General features: G+C 38.9%; 1 protein-coding gene across 1 annotated transcript in view; it reads left to right on the forward strand.

Moving 5' to 3' along the window:
• BTAF1 (B-TFIID TATA-box binding protein associated factor 1) overlaps positions 1-1,897 on the forward strand; it is a 94,728-nt gene extending 92,831 nt beyond the window's left edge. The window contains exon 38 of the mRNA XM_084904311.1: positions 375-1,897. Coding sequence (XP_084760437.1) covers positions 375-518 — 144 coding nt within the window. The 3' untranslated portion in view covers positions 519-1,897. The remainder of the gene's footprint in view (positions 1-374) is intronic.
• Positions 1,898-12,945: the final 11,048 nt, after the last annotated feature.

Below are 12,945 nucleotides of genomic sequence, written 5' to 3' on the forward strand. Positions count from 1 at the left end.
TTGCTATAAAGGATCCTATTGGGACAGTTGGAAGATTTGAATATGGACTGTATTAAATTTTCTTAATTTGATCTTTGTACTTCAGTTATGTTAAGAGGATGGCCTTGTTCTTAGGAATACGTGCTTATTTCTGTCTAGGGATAAAGGGCCTTGATATCTACAACTTCCTCTTGAATGGTTTGGGTAAAAAACTGATTATATGTCTGGGGGAGAGATGACAAATTAGGCCTCTGGGAAAATATGAGATGAACTTACCATCACTTGAACTATTTTTTAACTCTGTTGAGTAAGACCAGTGTTAGAAACAAGTATGGCATTTTAAAAGGAAAATATAATTTTTGAAGTTAATGATCTTTCTGCCCATTTTTCTTAAGGATGGCAAAGCAGAAAAAGCTGACACCACTACTTCTGGAAAAGCAAATATGAAATCAATTCTTGAAAACCTGAGTGATCTTTGGGATCAAGAGCAATATGACTCAGAGTACAGCTTGGAAAATTTTATGCATTCTCTCAAGTAACTATCAAATATAGTTAATGCAATTGCTGCTAGTTCGGTTACATTTCTGCTGATATTCAGCAAATTTCACAAAGTTTATGGTGAACTTTTAGCTCAGTGTGTAAATAGATCTGAAGAATATTCAGCATAATGCTGTCTCTTGTTTCACTGGGGGGAACAAGTTATTCTCAAATATTTGCACTGTATTAAATTTAAATGTTAATGTGAAATGGTATAAATTTTACATGCTGAATAGCTGCAGAGCAGAGGAACCAAACCAGGTTTACATGTGCTACCATGAGGTGTTCTTACTGGGAACGAGCCTCCTATTTTAATAGACACTTTGTACAGAATAAATATCCAAAAGTACTTTAGTGTTCATGTACATTTTTTTGTTTAAATAGAACTTGTTTTTAAAAATAGGGCTTTTTTTTCATAAAAGCCTTAATGAGCCATAATTTTAGAAATAATGACTATAATGGTCACTTTTAGAATATGGAAATCTTAGACAATGAATTGAACCATGCCCTTGGTGAAACCGTTGTATATTTAATGCCAATGCATAGTGTTTTTCAAATCTTTAACATCAGTTTGTCATCTTTTAAAATATCAACTATTCGAAATACAGGTAATGGGCTATTTAAAGCTATCATAATAACATCCTATTAAGAGGGTGTTTGTTTTTAATTTATCTAATGGCTAGGATATAGCCAATTCAGAGAACATATATATACACAATAGGTTTCAATCATATATATATATAATATATTTTTTGTAACTATGAACATATACAGTTTTCCAGAAGTAAATTTTACACTCTTTAGAATTCTAAAACCTATGATGATAAGACTGTTTATTGAAGTAATGCATGACTGAAGCATAAAAAGAAATGACTTTTCTCTACACAAACATACATACCTATATGCACAGACATACACCTGTCCTGCATCTGAAAAGGTGCTTGGTACTAAAATCATGTAGTTATACTGGGCAGCAATAATAACTGTCCTGAAGTTGATTAACTAGTGTTAGGAAAGTGATCTCACTGGTGAGGGTGGATACATGTATATAGATGTGCATTTATGTGTATGTATATAATTTTATAAATTTCACACATAAATTAATACATGCCTATGTGCATATATATATGTAAGGGATATATTTGTATATACATGTACATGTAATAAACACCCCCAGGGTTTGTGCTGGTTATACACATAGGCATCGGTTTAAAAACCATCAGACCTCAGCTGTAAAATAACCGTTCTGTTAAAAATCATTACTAATACTGTGCAGCTTTTAGACATGGACATATGTCACATTTCAGTAGCTTTGACAACCATACTGTAACATTAAACCTAGCATTCCACAAAAGAATAATAAATAAGATTGAAACTGTAATATATATGCAACTATGTGTATTATTTGTAAAAAATGATTATTTAAAAAGCAAAATAAAATGATTAGTTCATACATAAATAATTAAATGATTATTTAATTATTGTTTATATTCAAATTGCAAAAAAAACAAAAGGAAACTCTTGACTTTATATAGGACATCCATTGTACATAGCACTGGGTAGCTTAAGTCTTTATATGCTATTTCCATAAGCCAGCTATTGAGCATAGCTCAGAGTAATATTTTTCTAAGATTATGGAGGGAGCAATATATCATTAAAGAAATAGGAAGAGAATTCACAACATACATGTTGAAGTTGTTTCCAAATTGGAAGGGCAAAGCTGGAAGTCAGATGTGTAGGCAGTTTAAATTTTTTAAAAATAATTTTCTATTGATTTCAAAGAGGAAGGGAGAGATAAAAACATCAGTAATGACAGAATCATCTATCTGTCGCCGTCCCCACACCCCACAGTGGTGATCCAACAACCTGGGCATGTGCCCCAAACGCCAATCTCCTGGTTCATAGAGAGATCCTCAACCACTGACCCACTCCGGCTGGACAAGGCAGTTTAAAAGAGGAGAATAGCCGAAACCGGTTTGGCTCAGTGGATAGAGCGTCGGCCTGCGGACTCAAAGGTCCCGGGTTCGATTCCGGTCAAGGGCATGTACCTTGGTTGCAGGCACATCCCCAGTAGGGGGTGTGACGGAGGCAGCTGATCGATGATTCTCTCTCATCGATGTTTCTAACTTTCTATCCCTCTCTCTTCCTCTCTTCCTCTCTGTAAAAACTCAATAAAATATATTTTTTTTTAAAAAAAAGGAGAATATTTCTAGTAGTACAGACACGATAATGATAATAGTGATTGCCTCTAAGTGTCAAAAGTAAGAGGAAGACAGTGTGACTATAACATCAAAGTCGCCCTAGATGGTTTGGCTAGACTAGAGTATGGGTTTGCAGACTGAAGGGTCCTGGGTTTAATTCTGGTCAAGGGCACATGCCCAGGTTGCCAGCTGGATTCTCTAATAAGGGGCATGCAGAAAGCAGTGATTTGTGTAAATACAATAGAAAAAACATTTTCTATTAATTGGTGTAACTCAAGTTTTTGTTGTTTTATTGTACATTGAGTGCTCTGGCATTTGATAATAGATTTTTTAGCAATCGATTTCATTTTACAGCTTATTGATGCCAGCATAGACTCTGAAAAATTGAGGTCTTTTAACCAGGAAGACGATTATATTGGGATTTTCTGGAACATCCATTGTACATAGCACTGGAAAACATCTCTCATTGATGTTTCTACCTTTCCCTTCCTCTCTGAAATCAATTAAAATATATTTTAAAAAATAATATCCTTGCCCTGGCAATATAGCTCAGTTCATTAGAGCATTGTCCTGTACACCAAAAAGTGGCAGGTTCGATTCCAGTCAGGCACATACCCAGGTTGTGGGTTTGAATCCTGTGTGGGAGGCAGCTGATTGAAGTTTCTCTCTCCCTCCACCTCACTTCCTCTCTAAACTCAAAATTTTAAAATAATCTATTGAGTTACACAAAATTAAATCTCATCTCAATTAACTGACTTATTGAGTTTTTGTTATATATATTCATAAATATTTGTCAAAAAAAGATTCTAGTGTTTCAACAGGAGCTTATTATAACAAAGGTGAAAGTCTCTGATGTTGGACTGATTGACCCAGTATAGTATAATTTTATACCTTTTAAATGATTATATAAGCTTATTCAAAGTAAATACTTCAGTGAAGCTGTATGAGAATGTGACCACTTAATAGTTTCCCCAATTTTGCCTCTAGAAGTAGATTGGAAATTATAGTAATAAGCACTCTATCACATCCGTTCCAGAAAATCCCAATATAATCATCTCCTGGTTAAAAGACCTCAATTTTTCAGAGTCTATGCTGGCATCAATAAGCTGTAAAATGAAATCAATTGCTGAAAAATCTATTATCAAATGCCAGAGTACTCAATGTACAATAAAACAACAATAAAAACTTGAGTTACACCAATTAATAGAAAATGTTTATTTACTATTTACATAAATCTAGCAGCCATTATTGCTAAGGGGACAGAAACTGCTCCCCAATTCAAAAACGTTCTTAGTCTGGTAGATTTCCTCAAGCCAATGAAGTTCTGAGATCCTATTATCTGTGTAGGGACAAAAGACTTGGTTTCAGGATTACAGGAGAAAATGGAGCTATGACTTAACCCCCTCCATAAAGTCACAAAGAGCTCATGTATTCAAACAGGACTAGCACAACTCATCCAGGAGCCCAGAAATAGTTATCCATGAGAAGTCATTCCCAGGCCTGCACCACAGGTAAGTTTAAGGTCTGGGTATAGGCTGAGTATATACTGTGAAACAACAAAATCGCCGAAACCGGTTTGGCTCAATGGATAGAGCGTCGGCTTGGGGACTGAAGGGACCCAGGTTCGATTCCGGTCAAGGGCATGTACCTTGGTTGCGGGCATATCCCCAGCCAGTAGGGGTTGTGCAAGAGGCAGCTGATCGATGACTCTCTGTCATCGATGTTTCTAACTCTCTCTCTCCCTTCCTCTCTGTACAAAATCAATAAAATATATTTAAAAAAAAACACAAACAAAAAAAAACAAAATCAACTCGGACTGGTTCTAAGATTAAATGTACATAGACACACTACCTACAGCAGGAAAAGTTAGCAGATGCAACTAGAAGGGCCAGTTCTATTCTGCAAATAGAATAATCTGAAAAGCCATAAAATAGATTAAGATAATTCAATCCTGTATAATAAAGAGGTAATATGCCCTCATGCCCTCACAAGATGGCTGCCTACGACCAGGCCGGCAGGGGGTTAGTGAAGAACAACAAAACAACTGAACAAGCAGGCTGTGTGGGGCAACCAGGCCAGCGGAGGGGTTAGGGTTGACCAAACAACTGACTGGGCTGGCGGGGGTGGGGGTCGGGGGGAGACAGTTGGTGTGACCAGGCTGGCAAGGGGGCAGTTAGGGTGGATCAGGCAGGCAGAGGGAGCAGTTAGGGGCAACCAGGAAGGCAGGCAGGTGAGTGAGTAGGAGCCAGCAGTCCAGGATTGTGAGAGATGTTGGACTGCCAGATTAATATGTACCGTCCTTCCAGAGCAATAAAGCAACAACAGGAAAGCGTACAGCATAGAGAAAACTTTTTACTTGTAATGACTGTAGAAAAAGTAGTTAATTTCCAAATTTATATCCTTGTGACCTTTCATTTGAGCTCTAGACTCCTTGATCTACCTGTTTACTCAACATTTCTACTTTGATATGTAATAGGAATCTCAAATTTAATGGCCAAAATATATTCTTCATTTTCTACCTTCCTCTCACAAATTTGCTCCCTCTTCAGGCTTCTATATCTCCCCATGACACCATTCACCCAGCTTTGCCAGAACCAAAATTAAGATGGAAACACATTTGGTTTTATGTTGAGGTATAAGCAGGAGGACAGACTGTCTGAACTGGGGTAGCTATGATGAGATATCTCAAGAGAAAGTCACAGAAATGGACAGTGGCCAGAACCTGTAGGACTTGTAGACCATAGTAAAGAGTTCAGGGTCAGACCGAGTGTTATAGGAAGTCACTGAAGGATTTGTCAAGCAGGATTATCCATGGTGGTGGGAACTATAGCTGTAGCAGTAGAGATGGAGAAAAGATCAGCTGGAGATGATAGAACTTGCTGATTAGATGCAGGAGTGTGCAAAAACGACATTAACTCAAAGGCGTTATGCGATGCCCCTCCCCTTCTGGACCTAGTAAGGGTATATGAGTTGCTACAGTTCCATCTCCCGTGATTGTTGCCTATTCTTTCCTATTTTCTATCAATACATCTCTGTATCTCATTGTAGGTAATTTTGTAAAATTAATCTGCCGGTTCACAAATTCTCTTCATCTGTGTCTAATCTGCATTGATAATCATCACATTTTCAATTCCAGAGAATCTACAAAAAAAACGTTACTAGAAGTGAATTGAGCAGTTTCACAGGACACAAGGTCAATATAAAAAATTTGTATTTTGCCCATTGTATAGCTATGGTTTGGCTCAGAAGATAGAGCATCAGCCTGCGGAATGAAGGGTCGTGGGTTCCATTCCGGTGAAGTGCACAAGACCAGGTATCGGCCTTGGTCCCCAGAAGGGGGCATGCAGGAGGCAGCCAATCCAATGCATCAATGTTTCTCTCCCTCCCTTTCTTTATGATATCAATGTTTAAAAATATTTTTTAAAAATCTATTTCCATGAGAGCAAAAAATTGGATATTAAAATTTTTAAATATGCTTTTTAGGACAGCAACAAAACCCATGAAAATACTTAGGTGTACATCTTACAAGTTATGTAAAAGGTCTGTGTGCTGCATGCTTATGAAAAACCAAAATGACCTTTAAAAATGAAGAGATTCATCATGTTCTTGAATTGAAAACTCAAGATTTCCCTAAAAAGATTTTAAGATGCAAAGCAATTCCAATCAAATTCCAAAAGGATATTTTACAGAAATCAATAAACTTTCTAAAATTTATGTGGGAAGGCAAAGGAAGCAGAATAATAAAAATCAACTATGAAAAAGGAACAGTTGGAGGAGTTAATTGCCAGGTTTTAAAGCTCATAAGCCTACAGTTATCAGGAGAGTATAGTACTGGCATAGAGACAGGTCCATGGAACAGAATTGATTATCTACAAATATACTGACACTTATATAGTCAATTGGGTTTCTACAAAAGATGCGAAGGTGATTCAATGGAGAAAGGATAATCTTTTCAAAAATGGGTGTCTACAGGCTAAAAAACAAAACAAAAAACAAAACAAAACAAAAAAAACACTCCAAACTTAACCTCATACCTTAGGCAAAATTTAATTCAAAATTAGTCATAGACATATATGGTAAAAAATCTATAAGTAACATCAGAGAAAATTTTTGTGATAATGGGTTGGGCAAAGATTTCTTAGATAATGATACCAAAAGCATGTATGATCCATTAACAAAATGATAAACTGTGCTCAACAAAATAAGAACTTTAACTACCGTTTCCCCGAAAATAAGACAGTATCTTATATTAATTTTTGCTCCCAAAGATGCGCTAGGTCTTATTTTCGGAGGATGTCTTATTTTTCCATGAAGAAGAATACGGTACACATTTATTGTTAAATGAAAATAAAGGAAATTTATTACCTGTATACGGTACGGTAGTACGGTAGTTGTCAACACAAACCAGACAAACTGTGAATCCTACAGTATCAAGAATTTACTCATTTATTCAATGACAATCATGTCATCATCTTCTGGAACATCATCATAACAATCCAATTCCTGAATTTCCTGGTGAATTTCTTGTGACTCCATTTCTTTCAGAATCAGTGGACCAAATCTCTCATGTTTAGCCTAGGGGGGGGGGCCTTATTTTCGGGGGATACCTTATATTTCACTCAGAAGGAAACCTGTTAAGTAGGTCTTATTTTCGGAAGATGTCTTATTTTCGGGGAAACACGGTATTTGAAAGATACTTTAGAAAGAATGAAGAGCCAGAAAAGTGGAAAATATTTCTAAATCACAGATCTGATAAAGGGCTTCTATCTTAAATATACAAAGAACTCCTAAAATGCAGTAAACAACCCAATTTAAAAAACAAGCTAAAAGTATTAGCAGACATCACCAGCGAGGATATACCGAAGGCAAATAAGATATGACATATTTGACATAGTGTAGTGGTAAATCACTACCATTACACACTTATGAGAATGGCTCGAAATTTTAAAAACTGACAATACAAACTGCTGACAGATACAGAGCAACTGGAACTCACATACACTGCATTTTGGAATTCAAAACTGTATAGCCACTTCGGAAAAACAATTTGGCATTTTCCTATAAAGTTAAATATAAACTAACCAGATGACCTACCAATCCCATTCTTAGGTAACGAGAACACACCCAGGTACAAACTTGTGCACACGTTTTCAGCAACATTATTCATAATAGGCAAAGAATACGAACCACTCAAATGTCCGTCACCTGACAAATGGATAAACAAAATGTGGCACAACAGTCCCCACTACCTGCAGTTTCAGTTACCCATAATCCAAAAATATTAAATGAAAAGTTTTAGAAATACAATTGCTAAGTTTTAAGTTGTATTCCATTCTGGGTAATGTGATGAAAGCTCATGCCCTCTCACTCAGTCCCACGTGATACCTGAATCAGTCCTTTGTCCATCCCACCCATGCTACATTCACAGTCACTTTAGGTAAAGGACACCCACCCATCAGTCATTTCACGGCAGTCTTGGTATCAGATCGACAGTCGCTATTGCAGAGCTTCTGTTCAAGCGACCTGTATGTTACTTAATAATGGCCCCAAAGCCATTCACATAACTTCTGTTATAGAATATGATTTGTAATTGTCCTATTTTATTATTATTTTACTTTAATGTGCCTAATTTATAAATTAAACTATCATAGGTATGCATAACAGGAAAAAAACATACTATATATACTCTCCATGGTTTCAAGCATCCATGGGAGGTCTTGGAATGTATCCCCGTGGATAAAAGAGGACTATTGCACATCTATGCAGTGGAATATTTGACCGTGAAAATGAATAAGATACTGAAACATGATACAGCATGATGAACCTTGAAAACATCATACTAAGCGAAATCAGTCACAGAAGACTAAGTAGTATATGAATCCATTCTTATGAAACATCCAGAACAGGGAAATCTATACAGAAAATTCATGGTTACTTTAGGTGAAGGACACAAACTTCTTTGTGAAGTAATCAAAATGTTCTAATATTGACTGGTGATGGTTGCAAATATCTGTTACAAATGAATGACTTATATGTACCCTTAAAATGGATGAATTGTATGGTTATGAATTATCTACACTAATAAGAGAAATATGCAAATTGACCATCATGTTGCCCACCAGCCAATAAGGAGTATGCAAATTAATCAGACAAAGCTGGTGGTGGCCCTGCCTCCCAGCTGCTCCAGGCCTCTGGGCAGCACACATGCAGGTGCAGGGCAGCCGGGCACCTGCTATGCAGGGGAGGGCGGGGGACAGAGGAAGCTACAAGAGTGGTGCTCCGGCTAGAGTGAAGACTGAAGGCTCTGGCTGGAGCAAAGATGGAAGGGGGTGGCCAGAGTGAATGAAGGCCTGGGTCCCGGGTGCCAGAGGAAAACCAATGGCAGCAGCCAGGGGAAGGAAGGCCTATTGCACGAATCTTCGAGCAATGGGCCTGTAGTCTAAATATAAAAGGCTAAGCGACCTTCTGGCAGGTCGCTATGATGCTCACTGACCACCAGGGGGCAGATGCTCAGGAGCTGCCTAGCTGCGGTGACTTGGCAGTGGCATCCTGGAACCAGAGGGAGGGAAGCCAATTCCGGGGTATGTCACCCAAGAACTGCCGTCTCACAATTCAGGACTCCTAGGGGGATGTCGGAGAGCCAGTTTCAGCCTGATCCCCGCAGGCCAGCCCAAGGGACCCCACCTGCCGGAGGGACCCTACTCACTCCACAAATGCCCTTTGAGCCACAGCACTGCCCCAGGTGTGTTTTCAGCCCATCTCACCCAGTCCCACCCCACCAGCCACCTTCCAATTAATTTCCTTTCAATGTGCATGAATCCATACACCGAGGCACTAGTATCTCAATAAATTTGTTAAGAGTTTCTAGACAAACCCAAAGAAAAGAGGGGAGTCAAAAACCAAGAACACTAGAGGAAACTGAAGGCCTCAACACCTAACAGGTAAGCTCTGCAAACATTAAGCAGATCCTAACTCATAGCCAGATAAACATAAAATCTCACACTAAAGGCCCATTTACCACCTCAGTTACTATTTCCCAATATATCATGTCTAGGTTTCACACAAAAAATTACAAACCAAGCTAAGACAAGAAAAGACAGAAAGCAAGCACCTCTACCAGACTTACATGTGGAAAAGACTTTATAAAACTGAAAATAACTATGATTAATGTGCCACAGGCTTTAATGGAACAAGTGAACAACATGCAAGAATACATGGGTGATAAGAAAAAAGAAAAAAAAGAGAAAGAATAAAAGAATATATGGGTAATATAAACAAAGAGATTGAAACTCTAAGAATAAAAAGGAGTCCTAGCCGGTTTGGCTCAGTGGACAGAGCACTGGCCTAAGGGTCCCAAGTTGGATTATGGTCAAGGGCATGTACCTTCGTTGCACAGGCTCATGCAGGAGGCAACCAATTGATGTATTTTTTTCACACCTGATGTTTCTCTCTGTCTTTCGCTCTTCCACTCTTCCTAAAAATCAATGGAAAAATATCCTTGGGTGAGAGAAAAAAAAAAAAAAAAGAAGGAAGGAAGGAAGAATATAAAGGAAATGCTAAAAATAAAAAACATTGTAGCAGAAACGAAAAATATTTCTCACCAATAGTCTTGACCCTGAGTCAATGAGTTTGAAGATTTGTCAATAGAAAACCCAAACTGAAATTCAAAGAGAAAAAGATTGAAAAAGAAAATACCCAAGGACATATGCATAATGGGATATCAGAAGGAGAAAAATAAATTTTAAAGAGTAATGAGAAAATTCTGTAAAATTAACAGAAAGCAAATCACTGATCCAGGAAGTTCACAGAACAGCAAGAAGAATAAATAGGAAAAAAAAAAAAAAAAAAAGACAGCCAGGCATATCATATTTAAACTGCAGAAAACCAGAGACAAAAAAAAGTTTGAAAGATGACAGAAGAGAAAACACCTATAATGGAACAAAGATAAAAACTGTGTCAGACTTTTCTTCACAAAACATGAAAAAAAAGTATTGAGCCCACTAACCTATAAGGTTTCAAAAACGAAGGAGAAATAGACTTCCTCAGGTAAAAACTGAAAGCATTTGTCATGCCTGGCATGAAGTGATCAAAAGAAATTCTTCAGAGAGGAGGAAAATGATACAGGCCAGAAACTCACACTCACATAAAGGAAGGAAGACTATGAAAAGGAATAAGTCAAGGTAAAAGTAAAAACTTTTACTTTCTCTAGTCTAAATTGATCTAATAGATAAGCCTTTGAAATACTTGCAGCAAAGTATTTAGCGATTATAATATTTATAAGTGAAATGATGACAGCCATGTTATAATAAGAGGGAAGAACTGGAAATCTTTTATTATAAGGTATCTGCACCACCCAGGAAGCACACTACAGTGTCATTTGAAAGTGGAATTAGAAAATGACTTCCAGCCGAAACCGGTTTGGCTCAGTGGTAGAGCGTCGGTCTGCGGACTGAAAGGTCCTGGGTTCGATTCCGGTCAAGGGCATGTACTTTGGTTGCGGGCACACCCCCGGTAGGGGGTGTTCAAGAGGCAGCTGGTCGATGTTTATCTCTCATTGACATTTCTAGTTCTTTATCTCTCTCTCTTCCTCTCTGTAAAATATCAATAAAATATATTAAAAAAATAAATAAAATACATGAAACTTTAATTAAAAAAAGAAAAAAAGAAAAGAAAATGACTTCCAGTCAAGATGGTAAAGTAGGTAAATGCTGTACTCACTTCACAGACAAAAAAAAAGGTAAGGGAGTTTATCACCAACAAGCCAGCAATGCAAGAAATGCTCAGGGACTGGTGTAAAAAAACAGAAAGAAAAAAAAAAAAAAAAAAAAAAAAGGGAAGAAGGAACAGGAGCAGGCACAAAAAAATAACAATGACTACAAGCAAGTACCTATCAATAATAATCCTACCTAATCAAAGAGTAATATGCAAATTAACACCACTCCGCTACACCCATCAGCCATGCCCACTAGCCACACCCACCAGCCTATCAGAGCGAGTATGCAAATAAACCCAACCAAGATGGCTACAGCCACAGAGAGCAGGAGGAAGGCTTGGGTTTGTCAGGCAATGGAGGAAGCCATGCTTTCTGCCTGCCCTTGCCGGCCTAAGCCCCCACTCAAGGCTACAGAGTTTCAGTTATAGAAGGTAAACAAATCCAAACAGAAACGGTGGCAACAGGAGCTGGAAAGAGCAGAGGCTAGGGTTGCCCCGGCAATGGAAGAAGCAAAGCTTTCCACATACCCTGGTTGGCCCAGGCATCCACTTACAGCTACAAAGTTTCAATTATAGAAGGATAATAAACTCTAACAGAAATGGCTGCCGGCTACAGAGCAAGCAGGAGGCTTGGCTCCGGTCTAGACTACAAAGTTTCAATTGTAGAAGGTTAAATAAATTCCAGATACCAGGGCTCCGCTTGGGTCACCAGGGGGCGTGGCTGGCCTGAAAACCACTATAGGCCCCTTGCTCAGGCCACCCCACACCCCAAGGGAACCCCCACCCTGATCCCGGACACCCTTCAGGGCAAACCAGCTGGCTGCCCGCCCCCCCCCCCCCCCCCCCCCCCCGCCCCCGTGCACCAGGCCTCTATCCTATATGATAAATTTGAAACTTGCTCTGATTGGCTGATAGGTGTGGCTATTATAACAAGCTGTTACAATATTTTTTAAATTAAAGAAAAATATTGTTTTCTAAAATATATACAGTAAGTGCATAAAACATTAAGTATATTGCTCAATAATATTAAAAGAATAACATGCAGATTGACCATCACTCCAACACACAATATGGCTGCCCCCATGTGGTCAAAGATACTGCCCTATGTGGACACAAGATGGCCACCACAAGATGGCCAGCAGGGGAGGGCAGTTGGGAGATACCAGGTCTGCAAGGGAAAGCAATTGAGAGGGACCAGGCCTGCAAGGGAGGGCAGTTGGAGGTGATCAGCCCTGCAGGGGAGGGCAGTTAGGGGAGACCAGCTGGCAGAGGAGGGAAGTTGGGGGCAAACAGGCTGGCAGGGGAGCAGTTAGGCATCAATCAGGCTGGCAGCAGAGTGGGTAGGGGGTGATTAGGCTGGCAGGCAGAAGTGGTTAGGGGCAAACAGGAAGGCAGGCAGGCAGGCGAACAGTTGGGAGCCAGCAGTCTTGGATTGTGAGAGGGATGTCCCAGATTGGAGAGGGTGCACGCTGGGCTGAGGGATACCCCCTCCCCCCATCCGTGCATGAATTTTGTG

Source organism: Pipistrellus hanaki (genome assembly GCF_964339955.1).
Source record: "Pipistrellus hanaki genome assembly, chromosome: 14".
NCBI lineage: Eukaryota > Metazoa > Chordata > Mammalia > Chiroptera > Vespertilionidae > Pipistrellus > Pipistrellus hanaki.